Source organism: Trachurus trachurus (assembly GCF_905171665.1).
Source record: "Trachurus trachurus genome assembly, chromosome: 9".
Classification (NCBI taxonomy): Eukaryota; Metazoa; Chordata; class Actinopteri; order Carangiformes; family Carangidae; genus Trachurus; species Trachurus trachurus.
This window is the reverse complement of record NC_139895.1, coordinates 14,614,530-14,637,497: the sequence shown is the minus strand read 5'-3', so window position 1 is coordinate 14,637,497 and position 22,968 is coordinate 14,614,530. Positions and strand designations below refer to the sequence as shown.

The window sequence follows — 22,968 nt, the reverse complement described above, 5'->3', positions numbered from 1 at the left end:
TCTGGGAATGATAAGAGGGTGATTCATCCTGGGATTGAACCTAATCCAGACAGCTCTCTGGATCATAATGTGGTTCCTTGGCAAATGCGTGCATTTTTAAAAGATAAACTGGGCACCTGCCACAATAATGTCCAGGAGCACATTGACATATGATGATGCAATTCATATTCACTCATCCTAAAATATGTGGTAAGATTGTGAGTGATACATCTTCCGTCGTAAAAAGAAAATCACATTGCCATATCTTGCAATTTTTACATTCCAGATGTGTCATAAAACACTTGCCAACAACACACTATTTGTCTGTACCGTCAGGGTGTGTTGGTTACATTTTTTTTCCCATCTTCAGTAGCTCGAACACAAAGAGCATACTGCTAACTCTTTATTGGGTCCTTTTAGTGGGAACACCCCAGTATGGCCCATTAGTGCGGTTACTGTTGCTTTCATTTGTAGCAGAGGGAGAGGTCAGGGACCGACTCAAATCTCATGTGTCATAATCTGTATGGACCTGTGGGCTATAAGTGGGTTTACTGGATTATTTTTAGCGACCTCCTAAATTTTCCAAAAAAGATTTCCAAAACAGATTCCTGAGAGACTGAGAACATCAAATGCGCATTACTGTACAACCCAGCAGTCTTTGAAAAACACTGCAAAAGATAAATCTGTGGTGGGTCCATAACCACATATCTATTTAAACATGTTTGTACTCATGCATAGAATAGATTTTAATTGATAGCATAGATCCTCTGTGTCTCCCATGGACTGAGACAACCCAGGGGGGAATGTGTCATCACAGACCATCATGTCTCAGTATCCATTTAGTCATCTCCTCCACATAAACATTGGACAACTGAACAAAAGCTACATTCAGTATGAGAAGTTACAACCTTCAGAGAATACACCACAGAGAATCATTGTTATTCTGACCTATGGTAGCTATGCCACAAAAACAAGGAATTTAAAGGTTCTCTGGAAATAATGAATATGGTAATAATAATGAGAGATCTATTTCACAGACAACATCTCTTGTGGATTTTCCCCTCCAAATAGTGACTGGAAATAAAACTCCTACTAGTATCCCTGGCATCCATTCACAAATCCTCCACACTGTAATCCAATCCCTGTTTGATTACAACCTGATATCACCTCTCTCTGAACATGCCTGTACAGAAATCAGCGTTCAAAAGGGCTTCAGCAGCAGCAATATATGGAATGAGCAAATATTTCTCCATTCATCTCAAATGGCCTAAAACTAAAGAATGCACGTGTTTGCATAAGGTTTGACTCTTGGAGCTGTTTTGACACATAGAGGCCTACAGTAAGGTACCAATAATGAATAACCAATGCACATTGTTAAAAAAAAAAGGGTAGATATTATATATCTCTTAGACCATAGAGCACTATGTATGAGCCAGCATATGTAGGCTACAGTTACATAACTGCATGCACTGCTATGTATTTTCAGAATATGCTAATAACCTCCAGCTATGTGTTAGGTGGCCTGTGTGTGAATGATGTTTTTATTATCTTTCACTACATAGTAAATGGTGCAAGTAATTTGCCTATGTTTTTTTCTTCCCTTTGAAGAGTCAGTAAATTGGTACGGCATTAAATGACAACAAGTCCAGACACAAACGAGAAGGAGCTGCTTGTTCAAATCAATGAAGCGTCTTCCGACTCTCTGCTCTGCTCCCCCTCACTCCTACAAGGAAAAGTAGCCACTGGCCCATAGAAGAACACTCCTCCCCTCCTTCCTCCGCGGAGCCGGGGCTTTCTCCCTCTTTAAACTATGCTCTGGCTCCCAGTCCTCCTCGGTGCGTGTTGTTTCCCTTCGTGAGGGCAGATTTCCGAGCTTGTTCAATGTCATGACACAGTGCAGCGCAGCATCGAAGTGGTCGCCACTGGCACTCCAGCGCCCAGGACACTTTTCCAGAGCTTTGAGTTTGGCTACATGAAATATGCGATGTTCGCAGGAGTGCCCGGTCCTTTTTCTGCTTCTGCACTTTGTTTTCGTCTTGGCAGCCGGCCACGAAGAGCTCTCCGACTCTGGCAGACTCCTCTCCCTCTTTGCAGAGCAAGGTACGTGTGGTGCAGCTCTAATATTGGTTTGCATGCATTTCTGTGCAGGTCTGAATTTAATGCATGACTGGTAAAGTTTGTATGGTTGGTTATAGTATGGTTGCATGTCAATGTCAGTGTGTGGACTGGACTCAATGGATCACAACTGTATGGACCTCATTCTATTGTATTGCATGTGTCCAATGCTCTCCTGCAGGTCAGTTCTTTCAGTCAGAGTCAGATCTGTCCATTGTCCACCCAGAGAAGACCAACGCTGATGGAGAGTTCATCTCCCACTCTCTGTCTCACCACTTCACGGGTGGGAGAGTCAGGCGTGACCTGCGACCCCTTGCCTCAGAGGGACAGGTTTACTATACAGTCAACTACAAGGGTCGAGCTTTAACGTTTAATTTGACTAAGAACAATCAACTAGTTTCAAATGACTACATCCTGGAGAGGAGGAACGGAAGCGCCAACAGGTCTGAGCATCGCCTCTCCGGTGGAAATTCCTGCCACCTCCTTGGCACTGTGGAGGGTTCAGACGTGAGAGGAACTGCTGCCATCAGCACCTGTAAAGGACTGGTAAGGAATCACACTGTCTTACATACATACAGTAATAGGCCAAAAAACCTTTGTCTCATTCAGCAGATGTAGCCAGTTAATCCACATGAAGCTTTTAGGCAAACCATCCTCCCTCAATTTACACTGAAGATCATATCTCTTAAAGAAATATAGTTTCTTTTTTATTCACGTAAGAGCGAGGGGGCATCACTATGGGGGAGCTGGTATGTGGTTCAGGCAGTCTTGGGCTGTTAGGCAAACTCTTATATCTGACAGTGCCCTGTCTGTTAGTTTGCCCTTCAAAGACTTCCTGACACTATTTGCAGAACGACTGTGCAGCAGACCCTCTGACGGCTGCTGCTTTTTGGACCAACCATGAGACCCTTTTTGTCCTCTTTGTCTTTCAGATGTTTCCCTCTTTACTTTCACCATTCACTCATTCATTCTTGTCGCTGTCTGTTCTGCAGAAATTCTTTGTAACCTCCCCACTACCACCCGTCCTCGCTCTTGGACGTGCAGTGTTTTTTGCTTTGTTCTGTGCTAAGACAGAGCTTCAGTAATTGATTTTGGCACATTTTTATAGACTGGAAGAAAAAGGTTTGACAGATGGAGAGACAGGAAGTATGGCCATAAGTTATGTTCAGAGAATTTCTTTTTTTTTTTAATGCTCAGCTTTAATGTTTTGAATTGAATAGTAATTAAACTACAGAAGAAAAGACAACAGCTGGACAGCAGAAAGATAAACGAGGTGCTCAACAGATGAAGAATTTTAATTACGAAAAGGCATATCCTCCATATGAACAATCATTATGGACAGATTTCTGGAGCAGTCACTGCTGAGTGTCTGACCTTTTCAGACCTTTATTCTTCAGCAGTTTTGAAAAGAGGAAGAAAAAAACACTATTTTGAAACAACCAAATGGGAAAAGGATGTGGAAAAGGGGGAACATGGAGCTTCTGAAGTGATGGGATGTGTCAGCTTTAGTCCTGAAGAATTTTTCGGTGTTCATGTTTGATTGTGTCACAGCAGGAATGCCTCTCCTGCAGCGTCTTGCCTCCTGCCCCTCTTATACTTGTGTGGGTTGCACTGCCTCTTCCTGCCAAATCTTGTAAATGCAGTTCATTTGTTGCATCTGACTCAGACCAACAAGACTATAATGACAGCAGCACCCCCCCCCCCCCCCCCCCCACTCCACTACCACCATTTATATCTGACCCACTTTACATGCTCTGAAGTGATCCTCAATGGAAAACTGTGTTGTGTCATTCAAAAGTCCACTTATCTACAACCTGCCACATTAAGAGGGGTCTTTTTTTCTTTTCTTTTCGGCAATCCTGAATGCCCCAGGTTGTCCCTTCTCTCCAACCTTCTAGGGAAAACCACTGTGATTTATTACCCTGATTTTCTGTTCAGAGGTTTATAGCAGCTAAAGCCACAGAGAAACCACTAAACAGCAAGCCTCCGCCAGACAGATGTTGGGGAGGGAAGCCCTGCCAGCTGCTGTGGAGGTCATTCACCCTTGGGGAACAGGCTGAGATGCACTGCAAAAAAAGAGGAAAACATTAGTTTGTGTAGAATAAAGCATGAGCTACTAAAGGCTAAGTAAACAGGAAGCAAACAATAATCCAAACCCAAAAGATTTTCATTCTAACACACTGTAAGGGATTGAAAAGCAGTGGATTCTATTTTGAGAAGCTGAAACCAAAGGAAGTTTGATGTTTTCGCTTAGTAAATGACTTAAACCAGTTCCAATTAATTTTTTGTCAATAGACTAATTGATAAATGATCTCATTGTTGCAGCTCTACTTGGCACAAAACAGGCACTGGAGCAGAATCATGTCATTTAAACATTGTAAAAGCCTCAGACTAGTGCTAGTGCTGCTTCATGAACACATCTACATCCTGCCCTGTTAGAATCCAGTCACATTTGCTTAAACAAATGGAGCTGCACTGCAGTGAGCTATGCTACATTTACTTTACTGTGCGGACCGGAGCAACTGTGTGGAGGTTGCAGTCACTGTCTCATTTTCTTCCTGTGAGAAAACCATTCAGTTCAGACAAAGCCGGAGCTTTCTCAGCGGAGTCTTCTGTAATCCCCGAGGCACAACAAAAAGCAAGAACATGCAAGTGCAAACCTATTATATTGGTATTTTCCTCACTTAAATGCACGTTTCTTCTCACTATGCAGATGAAAAATGATAATGTCTTTGACCTGTGGCAGAAATGAGCTTGCAGGGAGGATTATCTTGTGAAGAAAAAAAAAAACACAACAAACGGAGTAGTGTAGTGAAACCTGTAATTATAAAGTAAAAAAAAAAAGAGTTGACTTGAAATAAAAGCAAGTTTGTTGGATAGAAAATTGTTGTGATTAATCATATTGCAGTAATGAGCACCATCCGCCCCCACCTCTCCTTCTGTCCCACTAATCACTACTGAGGCCACAGGCAGTGTAACAGCAGAGACTTTATTCCAGACCCAGTTGGCCAGCACTACAAAAACCCACAGAAGCAGGAAACAAAGGTAAAGCAGTTCCACATGGCCGATGTATTTAGAACACAGACCTGTGTTATGGTAACCTCCCCTGGCTCTGGCACCTCACACCCAAACACGCTTCCTCTAGGTCAGAGGAAGGGGATTAATGGAGAGGAGGAGGAGAGGGGCAGGAGGTGGCGAAAGTGCAACGTGAACTTCAGTGTGAGGCTGTTTTCAGCTGGCAGAGCAAAAACTGTGTCAGAATAATCCCCTATTTTTATTCACATGGGAAACACAAGTCCAAGTCGGTATTCTTTCAAGTCGCCTTTGTATTGTTGAGCACAGACATCACACAGGACCTGCACACAGTAGTTTAAGGATCACCAGTAACACCATAACCACACTGTACAAGCAAAGCCTCTGCAGGCTGCGCTGCACAGTAGGACTGCATTTGGTATGCAGATCATACAGATCATGCAGAGCAATGGTCTACATGTTTGGATGGGCCTCACTGTAGCATTCCTTCCTGGTCGATCTGAGCTCCACCGGCTGCTTTTCTCTGCTCACTTCGTTTGGTTTAACTTTCAGGAAAACATACAAATGAGAGGTACGACGACAGCGAACATGATCATAATCTTGTCAAACAGTGCGTTTTTGTTTTGCAGGGAGATGATGTAAATGCAAAAACAAACCTTGTCTGATAACGTATTAATCCTGTGGAATATGAGTATGTGCGGATGAGATACAAAGTAACATTGGAGTGTTTTTTGAGCAGGACCTGTGGGAAACTTTCTCAGCTGAGAGAACACATATCAGCCTGCATGTTTTGTGGATGAGTCTGCTGCAGCTCTGAGACCTCTGGCTGAGGGCCACACTCCGAGACAGTGTTGGAAAACCCTTTCTCAACATTTCATAGACAAAAATAACCAAACTGAAAACATATGCAGTGAGCTTTAAGATTTTGAAATCTTAATGCTGTTCTTATTGTGGTTTTGCACAAACGCCAGAGTTTAGTTTAGTATCTCTCAAAGTTTCTTTTCCACCAGTTCTAGTATCTCATTTTACACTATTCTTTGCAGCAGGTGGAGTAATGTAGTCTTTCCAAAGGAGGTGTTGCCTCAGATTTGCACTTTCTGAACTCCCTGAATGGGGGAAACAGGATACCCAATCAGAGCTTTGTAGACTGTTGAATGAATGGGGTCGCTGAAGTTTTTTTTTTTTCTCAAAAGAAACACATGTAAAACTTGTCAGGATGACCCAGAAAGCCGGGCGGTGCGTAACTGCGGTATAAACAGCAGGGTAGACCCTTGGAACTACAACTGGCCAAACTGTAAGCACTGCGTGGCCTAATTTTTCACATCTGCCTTTGGCTCCTCGAACGCTGAAGAAATCCAAGAATCATATTCTAAGAAGTCTTTGTGTTGATGTAGTTTGACTCAGTACATGTGCATATTACTTTTTTTTTCCTGCATATGCACGAACATTTCAACATCTAAAATTATTGTGGAAGAAAAATAAATGAATTTGGTTTCTGTACTCAGTTGTTCATATGCAGACTTTCCTCCTCTGTCCATCTGGTTGGCTCTTAAAGGATTATATATCCCTCTGTCATTCTCTCCTGTGCGAGTTGGTTTAGCAAGAGAGGGAGGGGTTCATCCCTGAACAGTCTGGGCTTGTTTGAACACACACACACACACATAGTTACCTTAATGAAGACAACTTGCAAACACTGAGCTGGAGGTGGTACACTCATAATGTGTGTGTTTACAAGAGGCAGTCAGAGATTTGACAGGACCGTCTTTTGCTTGTCTGTGTGCATGTAGCTTTTCCTGTAGGAGTATTTGTATTGTGTGTGTGTGTGGGTGGGTGTGTATCTAAGTACTTGTCTATGTGTGTGTGTGTGTGTTCGCCAGCAGACCTCAATCAGCAAGTGAATAGCCTGCACCAGTAAGAACATGCATGGCATACTTAGGGAAAAAAGTCGTTGTGTTGTTGCCGCAGCAGCAGACAGAGAATGTGCCTCAGGGAAGGAGAAAAGTTCATATTCAGATCTGTTGACTAATGATAGATTCCACCGCGATGGAAATTACTGAGGAATGACCTTTTCAGCAATCTTTACAAGAAGAGAACATCTACTCTCCTACCTTTTATATGTGGGAATTATGGAAACACTACAACTTTTAGTGATTGTGTTGTTCCTCATAAATGTTATAACAGAAAAGCAGCATGCTAGTTGGGAGGCTGTAACTTCGCTGCTTTAGTCACAGTCTGAGAATGTGCGATATAAGAGACTTAAAGCTGTGTTAGGAAAGATTTGGGGATAAGAAATAATCTTTTTAATCTTAATTACAAGGTGGAACTGTGACTGAGATGAATGTCATGTCCCTAATAACTGAGACAATGTAGATTTTCTTCTTTGTTTTTCAGATGTGCTTATCTAAGTCTTTTCAGAGCACAGGAAGTAACTGATGAAAAGTTAAACCTCTTTTGTTCAATATGAATCATTCCTACTCAATGTATATTCAACTGTGTAATTTTTATTTCCTCAGAGAGGCTTCTTCTCTTTGCCGGAGGGACAATATTTTATTGAGCCTGTCCAGAAGTCTGCTGACGGTCCTTCGGGGACTCCAGAGCCCCATGTGGTCTATCCAAGAGCTACAACAGAAAGTCGCAGAAAGAAACGCAGCCTTGAGTCCAAGGAGACGCCCAGTGCCTGTGGAGTTCAAGGTGTGTATATGAATTATTGTATGCATTTTGCTCAGTGCTGCAGATGTTCGTGTAATTGTACACAAGTGAGCATTTTCCTCTGTGTCACGTAAGGATAAGATGAATGTGTACGCCAAGTGATGTCTTCCATGCTTTAGATGATCCAAGCGACTCTGTCCGGGCGGAGAGGGAAAGGGAGGAATGGGAGAGGGAGCAGCAGATGGGGGAGGACCGGGCTCAGTCCCGTTCGCAACGCTCAGTCAGCAGAGAGCGGTGGGTGGAGACCATGGTGGTCGCTGACTCCAAACTCATCGAATATCACGGCAGTGATAACGTGGAGTCCTACATCTTCACCATCATGAACATGGTGAGGGGTTAGAAATTCACGTTTGATTTTATCATCCATCCCCGGCCAAATTTCTTACCGTAGTCTTGAATAATCTTTATGTTTCCAGGTGGCAGGAATCTTTCATGATGCCAGTATTGGGAACGCCATCCATGTCATCTTGGTGCGCCTTATCTTGCTGCAGGGAGAAGAGGTAACACTTAGCAGGAAGAAGTAGTTTTATTATGCTTTTATAATTGTTGGTTTATAAAAGGTTTCTAATAAGTGAACAATGATATAGAGCAAACAATGAGACTCTACTATAATTGGCTATCATCGTAGCTTCTTGCGCTGAGAATCAAATGAGAAGTCAGCCTCTTTAAGATCTGTAGGTTTTAAATGGCAACCATGAAACCCAACAGATCCATCACCCACGAACCCAGCAGACTGTCCGATCTCTTTTTCCTTATAGGAATGTTCTTGGCTTGCAACATAAGGAATAGTTTTTGTCACAGCACACCTCTTGGCATGTCATCATAGAAAAGAAAAAAAAAAAAGATTTTATGGATAACATTAAAAAATGGCTGCATTCCGATCAGGTGAGCTTGTTTCGTAGGCCTGGTACTGTCTGTGGATGAATGGTGGCTCACTGGGACACTTGAACCGACTGACCTGAGCCCATCATTAGCTAAATGTGTTCCACCTGTGTTTCTCCTGCTTTGAGAAAGGCCCGTCCTGTAGCAGGTGTGTAGTTAACACCTGTTCACCAGAGGAAAGTGAATGAAAGTGAGACGCTCGCGTTGTAAATCACGCATAGCGGGCCCTGCTGGAAATGTGCTCAAACTGAAGATGACGAATGCTCTGCTGCTCCGTAACTGACACTGGGTTAAAAATGGCCCGTGAGAAACAAGAAAGGGAGCGTTTTTCTTCTGTGTCAAAAACAATACTTATGATAAAAAAACAGCATGTAACAAGTGTGTGATGTGCAGTATGACATTTCTGATTTTGTTGTTTGTTGTAGAAAGGGCTGGAGATTGATCACCATGCAGACACCACGTTGGCTAGTTTCTGTGGTTGGCAGAAAAACCTCAACCCTCAGAGCGACACACACCCAGCTCACCATGACCTGGCTGTACTGGTCACCAGGTAGGTCACATGCACATACAGTGCTGGCCAAAAATATTAGAACAAACACTTTCCGTACTTAAGGTTTCAGTTGTTTTTGTTGAATTGGCCATTAATCATCATTATGCTCTATAAACCAAAGAATAGAGCCATTATAAGAAGATTTTGGGAATTTTCCCTTCCAAAAATAAGCTAGGCCTTTTTCACTGTCAATGCTATACAATCATGTTCCTTTACAGAAGAGGCCAAACTGTTTTAAAAGTATGGACCTCCTCAACACCATGGAAAACCTTTGGCTTGAGTAGCAGAAGGCATGGGATAACATTAGTGTTGAAGTTCTCAGGAAATACTGTATATTGACACTATGCCAGAGAGATGTGCTGCTGTAATTGATGGATAAAAACAGTCGGACTCACTTCATCTGATTGTGCTTAGAGCAACCATCTGTATACTCCATGAACATTATGAAATGACATCATGATTTGGAGGCAAAAAAAGGTCAAGTATTTTCAGATCTGTCAGCTGTTCTAATACTTTTGGCCACCACTGTATATGTATGTTTGTGTGGGTCAGCAATGTCATCGGATAATGAAATGGTCGAGTGATACGCCTTGATGCTCCCACCCCCCCCTCTCCCCTCAGGAAAGACATCTGTGCTGGAATGAACCAGCCCTGTGAGACCCTGGGTCTGTCTCATCTGTCAGGGATGTGTCAGCCACATCGCAGCTGCAACATCAATGAGGATTCAGGGCTACCTGTCGCCTTCACCGTCGCTCATGAAATGGGCCACAGGTTCGTGTGTGTGTGTGACACCTGTGACGCCTACATAATGGAATATCATAACAATGGGCTATATGTGACAAAGAAACACGTCTTGTTCCCATGATTGGTCACTACAGAGGAATATAAAGTTGTGTCATTAAATCTCCTGGCATTAGCCCATCAGATCATTAGTGGTTTGGCTTCAGGCAAAACATTTCAAGGATCTAGTGACCAGATATAAAAAAAAAACTTTGATACCTGAGAGGATTGGTGTAAAGTTGGTGTAGATAACTTGGTAACAGATTTGTTTTTAGTTTTGGATTACTGTGACATAAAAAAAACACATTTTCCTTGATGCTATTTTTCTTCTGCAGACCTTTGCTGAGCTGTAGCTTTAGTGACCAGTTCAATTGGTTTCATAAAAATATTAAAGACTGGTCTGTAGTGTTAAGCCAGTTTTGTTCGTAGATTAGCAGCACAAAGGACTGACTCATTTTAGGCCAAAAACATGAGACGCCTTAACCCCAGGCTAACTCGGCTCTGAGACCAAAGTTACCACAGCAGCATGATAATCAGTGACACCTGCACTGAGCTTTAGCTTCTGACAACAGAAAAGAAAAATGTGTCTCATAATAATCTGTGGTTTGTCCCAAGTAACTGTTGAATTATTCCAAAAGAAAAACTTTGTTGGATGTGGTTAACCTGTCAGCCTTTCTTTTTTTTTTTAAAGGGACAACTCAACTCCTAATTTACCCAGAATTCATTGTGCCTCATTCTAGTTTCAAATAGTGAAGAACTAAAATGCTTTGTGATGTCTATCTGAAGTCTGACTATTTGTTACATGACACAATCATATTCAGTTCACATGCATCAAGTCTTGTTAATAAAACAAGAGTTGGTGCAGTTGCATATACAGTATATGGTCATTGCACTTATGATGAGCTCTCAGTGGAGCACTGTGTTATTCTGAAATCCCTAGATCTCATTGTTTTGTTTATTATCATGTCTGAATGTTTTTTACTTGCCATGAATATTTGCTTAACTGCTTTTCGTTTTTTAAATATATACGTATATATAACAACGACAAATTCAAGTCTATGTAAATCATGCACAATTCTACACAACATCCTCTTTGGTCAAGAAATTCATGTACTTTTCCACGTTGTCTTAACATGAAGTGATAAATGAGTGACCAAGTGAAGTCCTCAAATGACCTAATTCAAATGTGGAAACAAATGTAATAGTTACATGCATCACAGGGATGGGAAATTGAGTTAGTGCCTTTGGAGGCACAGCCTGCACCGCCTGTGCCATGACAGCCAGAGTGGGCTGTCTGTTCCTGTAAAACTTTCCTTTGTGTAATGATAATATAATAATTGCTCGTGTTATTTGAGTGCAGCTTTGGAATTCATCACGATGGCCAGGGGAACGACTGCGAACTGGAAGGGAGGCACCCGTTCATCATGTCCAGACAGCTGATGTACGACAGCTCGCCCCTCACTTGGTCGTCCTGCTCCAAAGAATACATCACACGCTTCCTCGAGTATGTCCGAGTTCATACATCTCTCTGAAACCACTGATGATGTTTTTCTTCGTGGGGCAACACAAACTGTGTGATTTGCAAGTGTTGAGAAATGATTATGAGAATGAAAGTAATGACAAAGTGGGTAGGCTGCTGCAGATTTGAATGGAGGCTTTGAAAATGATCCAAAAAACACACTGGGTGTGGTGCGTGTTGGGATAAAGCAGAGTTAACAAAAACACTGGTCTGAAACAAACCGCCGTGAGCTACAGTTTTAAAACAGAGCAGAAGTGCAGAGCATGCTAAGTAGGTGTGGAGCAGCTCATTTGAAGGCAGAAAACCCAGCAAGTGACAGAAAAGCAAGAAAAGTTTGTCCATAATGAGTTCAAGAATTCCTCTCTGACAACAATTTCACCTGGAGCTTCTGCAGGGTCAGAGGTCGGATGTCATGTGTGTTGAACTCCGACCTGTGAATCAGCATGTTTTGCTATTAGAATATGTGTAGGCTATCTTTCAAGTTTTTCTAGTATTTTCCCATCATCCTGTTTGATGTAACACTCAGCTTAGAGACTGCGAATGAAGACTAAAAGCAAAGGGAGAGCATGTCCACTGGCAGGTTTCGACACGACATCAAATTTGTATGTTTTTTTTTTTTTAATTTGCCACATGCTCAAAGTGTGCTGGTAGCCACAGCTAAGGACATGCAAACTCCTCCCTAATGAAATCCTACTCCGTTGATTTTCTCTTTTCTTTTCCACATCATGTACTGTATCTCTCTCACCCACTGCACCACCTTGTGTCGCTCGCCTTTGTCGTCTCTTTTAAAAAATCAAAGTATGTTTTTTTTTTGTCTGCCGTAGTCGAGGCTGGGGTTTCTGTCTGGACGACCGTCCCTCCAAGAGAGACCTGACCACCCCACTGGCTCGCCTCGGTGTCCGCTACACCACACACCACCAGTGCCAGCTCCAGTACGGCCCTAATGCGACCTTCTGCCCTGAGGTTGATGTGAGTATTGTTCACCTGAGCTCCATCTGAAAGACCGAAACTTTGAAATCTTTCCCAAAATAACATTTTTTTGCCATTTTATGTCTTTTTTTTCAGAACGTTTGCCAGATTCTTTGGTGTTCAGTGAACGGCTCTTGTCGCTCCAAACTGGACTCGCCCATAGATGGCACTCGCTGTGGACCAGAGAAGGTGATTGGTGCCAATGGCTTTGTCTTGTTAGGGTTTAGGGTTTCACTTGCCTGGGGAAAGAAATGGTTAGGACTGTGCAATGCTGATGCAGAATCTCGAGTATGAAATGTGTCACATTACAAATGTTATTTGAGTGAACATTTTGGCATTTTCTCCTTTAGTGGTGCATCTCAGGAGAGTGTGTCATTGTGGGTAAGCTGCCAGAGACAGTGAATGGAGGCTGGGGACAGTGGAGCACCTGGTCTTACTGCTCCAGGACCTGTGGTACAGGTGTCCAGTCAGCCGAGAGGGAATGCAACAACCCAAAGTAAGAGCTCACGTCAACTCCTTTGTCCCACTCTAATTAAACTGCTGTGTTACTTTTCAATCAATGTCAAATCTTTTACTAATGATGACTTGATGATTGACCACCTGCTTCATTCAAACTGTCCCACTGTTTTCCACAGACCAGAATTTGGAGGCAAGTACTGCACTGGAGAGAGGAAGCGCTATCGGACTTGTAACACAAAGCCCTGCCAGAACGAGAAACCGACCTTTCGAGAGATGCTGTGCAGTGAGTTTGACACTGTGGCCTACCACAATGAGTTCTACCACTGGATTCCTGTGGCTAACCCATGTAAGTGATCAAAGCCGCAAATACAGAGTTCAGCACTGTACACACACAGGCAAACACACAGACGCTAGTATCAGCGTCTTTGCACTTCCCCTTAGCAATTGTATGCCTCGCCCAACAGAGGGCAGCATTTACACTGGGAAGGGTAACATTGATGCAACTGACCAGTCACAGTAGGGGCAAATAAACATTACAGCTGCCCTTGCTGAAATTCTGTTTGTTGTGTTATTTTGTCATATCCTGTGTTCATATATTCTGCTACAAAATAATGCTTTTATTGTGTGAAAAAAAAGAAAGCAAAACAAAAAAATGATTGTAAATTGGACCTCATCATTAGTTCCCAATTCAATCTGGCTTGACCTGAGTAAAGAACTGAATTTATCTTATGTACAAATCCCTATACATTCTCATGCTTATCAAAGCGCTGGTTACTGAGTAAGCAAGCTTGCACACATTGTTGAGTTGCATGTGAGTTTGTATGTATATGTGTCTGGTTATTAATATGTGTATGACTGTGGTTATTAGATGAGGGTGAGGATGTTGTCTGTATGTGCTTGTGTTTGAGAGTAGAGAGAGTATGTGCTGGTCATCTAAACTCTATTGTGCATTTCATGATTTGGCACTCTTGTTCCCTGTTTTTGCTAGTTTATTTTGTCTATTTTTTTTAAATATTATCATATCAGATCATATCACTTTTATCTCAACGATCTTAATATTGTTATCTGTTCTTACCTGCCCAGGGACTACAGGTGGAAATTAGCAAATGTTGCTACAACCTGGCCCAAGACATCTTCTCTTGTTCTCACGAGATTAATGTTTTTGTGCATTGTCCCTGTTTTAAATAAATACATAAATTCCTATCCTATCCTAAAACTTTGCTCATGCTCTTCTTTAGTAAGTCCCTGCGAGCTGCACTGTCGACCAGTCAACGAGTACTTTTCAGAGAAGATGCTTGACAGCGTGACGGATGGGACGCCGTGCTTCATGAACAACAAGTCCAGAAACCTCTGTGTCAACGGAGTGTGCAAGGTAGTGTGGCTGGGTAAGAGACTGACAGAGAAGCTGGAGGAGGGGGATATAGAGGAGCAGGGTATAGGGACAGGCTGCAGTGTAACAGGGAGGGGAGATTTTCTGCATAAACCTCCATCTTACAGTTGCACCGTAATGTGTCTGTGGTTGTATTTTTTTTATGTCTGTGTGTGTTTTCTGCCTGTAGGAAGTCGGCTGTGACTACGGCATTGACTCCAACGCATTGGAGGATCGTTGCGGAGTGTGTTTGGGTGACGGCATGAGCTGCCAGACGGTCTACAAGTCGTTTGACGAAGCAGACGGCTTCGGTGAGTGCAACACAAAGAGCATCAGAGCAGCTGGACACTTAATTCAGTTATCGTGATATGAGAAATTACACTTTGTAAAAAATGTAGTGAAACACAAAGCAGACAACCTTTTAACGGGGGAAAAGGCTTTGATGTGATGCATCAGAGGAGTGTGAAAAAACACATAATTCAAATGTATGCCCACAGAAGAAAGTAATTTCAGGACAGTTCATTAGCATTACGCCATTCTGTTGTTTCTTTGTTGTCATGGCAGCATACTTGTCCACATCGTGCAGCTGTTTGTCCTGGGCCGGTGCTGTGTGTCTGTGTGTCTGCAGGGCCGTGTTTGCATTTGTCTAAAGATACACATGTCTTGGGCTGACTTTACTCTGCTTGGAGAAGTATAACTCACCCGCTGAATCAACATACCACGATGACAGATTAATAGAGAAAGAGGCTCTAAAACAATAAAACTATCCCGTAGTTTCTCTCCTTCTCCCTCCGTCTGTGCATGTTTGCTCCACACAGCATCCTTTTTTTCCAGATAACCAGCCCAGATGTGTGCAACTTCAAAAGGTTTAGACCGAGGCCAACCCTCCCTCCCCTCCTCCTTTTCACAAACACAGAAACACACACACCTTCCCACAAACATCATTAAACTCCAGAGACCCACTCATAGCTGCTTTCGTCCTCCCCCATCCACACACAATAAAAAACAGAGACAGGGCAGTGCCCCCCACGCCGAATATGCACACGTACACTCACACACACACACACACGCACACACAAACACACACATGCCAACCACCCCCACAGACTGAGCCCACCCTCTATTAAAGATCAGAGAGAAGCTGTCTGGTAGTCTGGATGTGAGTGTGGCAGCAGCCATGGTGGCCCATCCATTACCTCGCTGTGACTCTGACTCCCCTCCCCGACTCTCCCAGGGTACGTGGACGTGGGTGTGATACCCGAGGGGGCGCGGGACATCCTGATAAAGGAAGTGGCAGAGGCAGGTAACTTCCTGGCTCTGAGAAGTGAGACATCGGAGGAGGAGTATTTCCTCAATGGCAACTTCATCATCCAGTGGAACGGGGAGTACGAGGCCGGCGGGACGACGTTCTACTACGAACGCAGTGGAAACATGGAGAACATCACGGCTCCTGGCCCCACCGAAAAGCCGATCATGCTCCAGGTAGGTCAACGTGGAAGAGAGGAGGGTGTTCATTTACACTACGTTTAAATGTTTCTGTACTGTGAGGTGTTTTGCAGTTAATATTATTTTCTTTGTGAGTTATTTTAACCAAATAGAGAAGAGGGACAGACCCCAAGGAGACAAATCAAACTTTGCATCCTTTCCACTGACTGTATACATTTCTCAGTAAAAGTAGAGTAGTATGAGAACTACAGTATGTCTTTATCATATGTATGAATGTTTGTCAAATATTTAAAACTGACAGTTTAAATACTCTTTAAAAGATCATCTGCATTACATTTTCTGTTGTTATCTAGTTGCTGTTTCAGGAGAGGAACCTGGGTTTAAAGTACGAGTACACCGTTAGAAAGACCAAAGAGACAGGAAATGAGATCACCGAACCTATTTACAGCTGGAGACACGGGGCGTGGACAGACTGCAGCACCACCTGTGGCATAGGTTGGTGTTTCCTTTCGAGGAGAAAAGCTCTTTTTCTATAAATCTGTAACTTTGAGGTCAGCTATGACCGGGTCGTCTGCTTTCTGACTCCCTGTCTGTTGTAGGCGAGCAGCATCAGCCCGTGCGGTGCTTTGAGGTGGATGTGGGCGTGGTGGACGAGTCTCTGTGTGACCAACAAAGCCGTCCAGATGACAGATACCGAAAATGCAAGACTATGGATTGTCCTGCAAGGTCCTCACTCTTTTAAGCCCTTTGACTGTTTTTCTATCAGTTTAAGTCTTAGTATGATCTGAAAACACGTTGTACCATGTATTTAGTTTTATAAACGTGTTGCTGATTACTGCATGTTGATCAAATCAGAATATCAGTCTTAAAGCTGTCAGGTATTTAACTGGCTACTGTAGGGCTAGGGTCAGGGTTGACATGAATGGCCTGGTCAGACTGTAGACTTATTCTTTGATCAGTGTAGTTTTTGATTTAAAGGGATAGTTCAACCTTTTTGGCAAATTGGCCCATTGCCACAATCCCTATAGTCTTAGGAGTAGGTTCGTTACCTTTAATTATCGGTGCAAGCTATTTTTAGAACGGCAGAGCAGAGCCATGAGCTGCTCAGAGCTACGCTATGGAGTCTAATTGGATTTCTTGGTTTCCCTCATCAAACGAATCAAATACACAATCCAACAACTCCAAAACGCTCTTGTGTACAAGTTATGACCGGCACATTCACCACGCTGTGAGATGGCAACGGAACAATACAAGATGGAGTTGTTTTTGAGGTAAATGCAGAGACTGCTTGCCAAAAAACTGGTCCCGACGGGAATGCGCATCAACAGTTTTGCATGAATTTACCTCGAAAACAATTCTGTCTTGTAACGATCCATTATTATCATAGTGTGGTGAATATTAAGAGAATATAAATTCTGTCAACAGCCAAAGCTTCAGAAATTTGTCTTTTCTCAGAAAATGAAAGATTTTACTGGGATACTCAGTGCTGGCAGCTCTATCAAACGTTTTCAAATGATACCCAGCCCTGTTTATCGTCATAAAAAAAAAAAGCAGCTTTATCCACTTACCATGTGCTACCCATTTGTTTTTTCGAATGCTTTCAAATCCCTTCTATCAGTGATCCCTTTCCTCTCCGCCGTTCATCCTCTCCATCCCCTCTCCCTCAGGTGGTGGGTCGGGGGTTGGCAGCAGTGCACAGCCACCTGTGGATCAGACGGCGTGAGAAAGCGAACCGTGCTCTGTGTCCGCACTGTTTCAGGGGAGGAAAGGGTGCTCCACCCCATGGAGTGTAAGCATCTCCTTAAACCCAAACCAGTGGTGCCGTGCAACAGAGATGTACCCTGTGGACAGGACTGGACGGTCGGGAACTGGGAGGAGGTCAGTGATTTATTTTTATTTTTTTTCGGATTAGTTCTCAGATGCATTCGTCTCTACCAATAGCTTCTTTTATTTCTGAGTGCTCATCTTCTTTCTTTTTTTTCCCTGGCAGTGCCCGATCACATGTGGTGGAGGGGTTCGCTCGCGCATAGTCACATGTGCATTGGCACCCAAAAAGACCTGCGATCTCTCCACCAAACCTCGATCCAGATCTCTGTGCGCCCTGCAGAGCTGCCCCAACTCAAGTCTACGCAGACGACCCGGGCCTCCCCCTAAATACCGCCGCATTTTACCACCAAGGAGCCACCCCACCAAGCATCCTGTCTCACCTACCTGGGCTCCCATGAAGACCACAGCCGCACCCACAACCACTACCACTGTGTGGAAGAAAACAACCACCAAAGAAACTACAACTGCTTTCATCCCCACCACCACCCCTGAAACCACAGTCCCCAAAATCATAGACACTGATGATGATGATGATGAGTTCAGCGTTACAGTGAGGAAAAAAGGGGATAAGAGAGGGAAAGTTTTCCCTCCTAAACCCAAATCTGCAGAAAAGGACAGGAAAGCAATTGATGTGGAAAAAGAAAACATGGAAGGGGAGGAGGGAAGCACGCCAAATGTGGGGATGTACACTCCAGGATATGATTATGTTGTCGAGGAGGGGAACACAGAAGAGGAAGAGATTATCGACTTGGATGTTTTCACCACAGCTACATCACTCAGAAATCCCCTAAAATCAACCACTTTACAAACAAGTCCACCTACCACACGCACAACCAGAAGACCCAGCACACCTACCTACTCCACCCCACTCACCAGCACTGAAACATGGGTAAAGACCACTCGCCACTTATCCACCCCCAACACCAGTCCATACAGACACTGGACACACAGGGCTGCCCTCACCACTCCCGCGTACAAGAGGCACTCAGCTCCAACAAAGGCTCCCACCACAACTGCAAGAAAACGCTTCACCACTGTAGCCTCACCCCGGTCAACAGTAAAGATCATCAAAATAAAGAAACCTGCCGTAACGCCCAAGAAAAATGCTTCAACCACTCGTGCTAAAAAGCCCACTCCGCGATCTAAAGGCGGTCGCTCCAAGAGTCCAAACCAGCAGCCAGAAAGTCCCATGAATGGCCCCTCCAGGGACCAAAACCTGATGGCCAGAGAGCCGGTCAGCATCGATATATTCTGGGTCGTAGGAAACTGGAGCGAGGTAATTAGTTACACATCTTTTTATGACTCTATACTCTCTAAAGTACCATGCCTGTAAATGTACATGTTTTAGCCCTTTAACCACAGTCTTGACATTAATGCTGACCACTGAAGTCTTTGAAATTTGATCTGCAGAGACTTGGAACTCACTGTGAAGTCGAAGTTTTAAGTCATTCTCGCTTGCATGGAAATAAAGTTGTTAGTGGGGACTGAGAACTTTCCTCAGTGAAGCATTTTGAGTTTGTCAAAAACCATTGAGTTACCGGAAAATACAGAAGAAACAGCAATTCATATAGTCTAGCATATACATAGTGATAAGATAAAATACTTTTTTAGCTTGTAGGATTGCAGTACCAAAATGGATGGTGCTGAAATAAAATAAGTGTATCATAGCAGATTTTTATGAATTCAAAAAAGACCTGCAATTGATCAAAATAATAGAATATGTACTAATAAGGCATTTCAATATAGCAATTTCCAGCAAAAGATGGTGTATGTTGATGTGTTTGTCAGATTTAACACTCATAAACACAGTCTGAAGTTTAACCAAAAAATACCTTTTGCCTCCTCAGTGTTCAACCACATGTGCGATCGGTGCGATGTGGCGGACGGTCATGTGCAGCTCTCAGAACGACGAGGACTGTGCCAGCATGAAGAGACCTGAGCCTGCACGCACATGTCAGCTGCAGCCCTGCGCCACCTGGCAAAGTGGCAGCTGGAGCAAGGTGAGTAACGTGAGATTTCCGAAGCAACAGCCACTGAATCTGATAATTACACTTACACATTACTTGTTAATTACACTTAATACTTAATTATAGTTCCGCTGTTACGTTTCCAGATGATGAAATGGATTTGCCCCCTCACACAGACGTGTGTTTCTGAGGCAATCTTTTCACTGTGATCGTATATCCACAGTGTCCGGAGAAATGTGCGGTGGTGGGAAGGAGGTACCGTGATGTCCAATGTGTCGACTCTCAGAGTAAACGTCCCCTCAGACCTTTCCACTGTCAGGCCGTGTCCAGCAGACCCCTCAGCACCTTGACCTGCCCCCACAGGCCCTGTATCAACTGGAGTGTATCACCCTGGGGACCGGTAGGACCATTGTACACAATGAATCTCTATATAAAACACTTTATGCACAGAACATGTTTCCATTAAGATGCATGGTTGTTTTCTTTCTGTAGTGTTTGTTCATCCATGCAGACAGCTTTGGTTTTATTCACTTAAGTTTTTTAAATAACTACTCTATTAGAGTTTTCTAATATTTTAACCTTTTGTTTTTTATTTATATACATTCCTCAAATGGATTTCTTCACATGTACCCTACGAGATTTCACAGATGACCGCCACAAATTTATGAATACTGTCCCATATTACACAGATGCAGATGTAGGGTAATTAAATTGTGTTCCATTTGCACCAAAAAGTAGATCCTGCCCTAAAAACCTTTGTGTTTTTCCTCAGTGCTCCGGGAGCTGTGGTGAAGGCGTCAGGGAGCGGCTGGTGTACTGTCCCCAGCCTGATCGCTGCAGCACGGCACGGAGGCCCAACGGTACAGAGATGTGCGATCTAAAGCCCTGTACTCTGTGGAAGACGGAGGACTGGGAGGAGGTCAGTCTGTCATATGTGATCAAGATTTCCTTCAGCATTTGGCAACAAATAAGAACACATAAAACTGTTTTAGGAGCTGACTAAATTATCCGAATTTGTGCGTGACTTTGCAGTGCTCCGTGACTTGTGGTGGGGGGCAGCAGCAGCGTCAAGTCATTTGTGTGAGTGACGGAGATTTGGCTGTGATGCCAAACAGCCTCTGTGAGAAGATTTCCAAACCAGAAACACTCAGGAAGTGCAATATGCAGGAATGCAAGACCAACACTGGTGTGTACCCAACACTCACTATCAGTCTGTCTGTCTGTCTGTAAATTAAAGTCACTATTTTTGTGACAAGCCTCTTGATTAAAATCACTCTAGAAAAACTTGACCTCACTCATTATCGTTGTTTCAATGTTTTATGACCTTTTGCCTCTAATTGATGTTTTTCTTCCTGTGCAGGTCCAGTTTGCAGGAAGAACACCATGACCTCACGCTTCTGCGACAAGCTGAAGCTCTTGGGTCGCTGCTCTCTCAGGTCGGTCCAAAGACAGTGTTGTATCACATGTGGGGGGTAGCCATGGCAACACATACATTACAACGGGTGGATCCCAACCACAGTAACACTGATGTTCATGCAACAGTGGCGTAAAGCCACAGACTGAACCAACGTGCTAATGACACAACAAGGCAACTAGCACAGCTTCATCAGCACAAATAAAACTGGGTCGGCTAAGATTATGTAATAATTATATTTTTTTACTTTTTACTTATTTAGGTAACTTTTTCCAATTAAAGATTTAGCCAGGAATCATTTAAAAAATGAGCAAGAGAACAAGCCAAAAGTACATACTGTAAGGTTGAGGTGAGAATAAATGCTTATATGTTTCCTTTATTCAAAGGAATTTGGTGAGTTCATTAGAAAAATTCAGGCAAAACATAGTAAAAATTGTTTTAACGTTAAGAATAACAAAAAATCAAGAAACATTTTAAAAGTTACGAAAGCTCAGGCTGGTAGAGGAGCTGCTGTTACACAGTTGCGGGAAATTAGATGAATAATACAAGGTACAATATGCACTTTTCTTATTCACAGTAATGACCTTTTAAAATATAAATCTTTCTGGGCCAAAGGTGCTTTTATAGTCAAGGTGCTGGTAATGATTCAGAACTCAGCAGGTACCAGTTATAGTTTTCTTTCAAACTGAACCGGTGAAAACAGAATGTAAATAAAGATTTTTTTTGTGACCTCTTTATTAAATTGTTAATAGTAATGATAATCTCTGTGTTTTTTACTCTTACTATATAATATGCTGTATTTTATCCTCTTGAATTGTGGTTTTGTCCTCAGAGCTGACACTGTGTGTTTACATTATTCTGGGTACTTTTTGCTTTGGTCATTTTTTTTTGTTACAGTTGTCAGTGATTTATAATAATAATAATAAAAAAAATCAGCTGTAGAACCTGCTCAGTTTCCCAGCTGAACCTGTGGTGCTCCTCCTCTGGTGTTAGCTTGACCAACGAGAAAGAGGTGTTGCAGGTCATCCCTCTCAGGTCCCTGTAAAGATGGCCACTGTGTTTGTAGGATATTGTACAGACATTATTGTTGTCACTGTATCTGGTACGTCGCGTCATGTCTCCATTGTTACATGTTATGATAAAAGATGTTTGTGACAACACTGCTTTGTAGCTGAGACATGAAATAAAATTTTCTTTTATTCTTTGCACTGATGTGTCTGATGCATGCAAGGTAGTCTGGGTAATTTCCATTCTTCCATTGAATATTTTTTAAACTCCATATTGCAGCACATCATATCTGTCTTTGACCTTTCTTGTTAACAAAGTCATTCTCGCCTGAGTTAGCCCAATGCTACTGGATGTGTAACACCAGAGTCAGCAGCACCAGGCTCTGTTTCAGGAATCAGGTTCAGCTGGCCCAGATTTCCCAGGCTGCACTGTGCCTGATTACTTGACACGGACGAACGTTGCCCCGCTCCACACCGCCTGCTGCCGTCATTCAAGCCACAGACCAAGAGTTAGTCAGCAGTAATGGAAGGAAGTAACACAACACTGTGTCAATGTGGAGCATCATGTCCTAAAAACCAGCATAATGTGTGTTTGTGTGTGTGCGCGCGTGTGTGTGTGTTATCATGACGAAGCAAACACCATCCAGCTGTATCACCTAACCACATCTCTCATTCTGTTATGTCATTGTGTGTTGCTTAATTTGTAGAGTTGCACAATGGAAAAAAAAAAAGCTGTAGATCTCAAAATCAGAAAATGCATGAAAAACATCTCAGTCGTTGACTTGTGATTTAACATTTTTACATCAATGTTTTTGCACATTTTCGTGCATTTCCTCACTAAATCCTGGATGCGGTTCAAGTCGACGAAGCAGAGGAAAATAACAAAGAAAAAAAAGTATTTTTCTTAAGATAATAGTTAATTTAAATCCAAACATCACAGCGT

General features: G+C 43.0%; 1 protein-coding gene across 1 annotated transcript; it reads left to right on the top strand.

The window, feature by feature from the left end:
- Nucleotides 1-1,958: 1,958 nt before the first annotated feature.
- On the top strand, nt 1,959-21,080 carry LOC310991960 (A disintegrin and metalloproteinase with thrombospondin motifs 12-like; the record flags this gene model as incomplete). The annotated part of the gene is made up of 24 exons (XM_083979892.1): nt 1,959-2,079; nt 2,276-2,640; nt 7,641-7,818; nt 7,956-8,164; nt 8,253-8,336; nt 9,144-9,268; nt 9,890-10,039; nt 11,409-11,552; nt 12,392-12,536; nt 12,633-12,725; nt 12,887-13,032; nt 13,172-13,341; nt 14,234-14,367; nt 14,555-14,675; nt 15,599-15,846; nt 16,164-16,305; nt 16,410-16,536; nt 17,478-17,688; nt 17,801-18,913; nt 19,485-19,637; nt 19,828-20,004; nt 20,377-20,523; nt 20,637-20,790; nt 20,965-21,080. 24 exons carry the CDS (start codon nt 1,959-1,961, stop codon nt 21,078-21,080), a joined length of 4,773 nt encoding a protein of 1,590 aa, XP_083836018.1.
- Nucleotides 21,081-22,968: the final 1,888 nt, after the last annotated feature.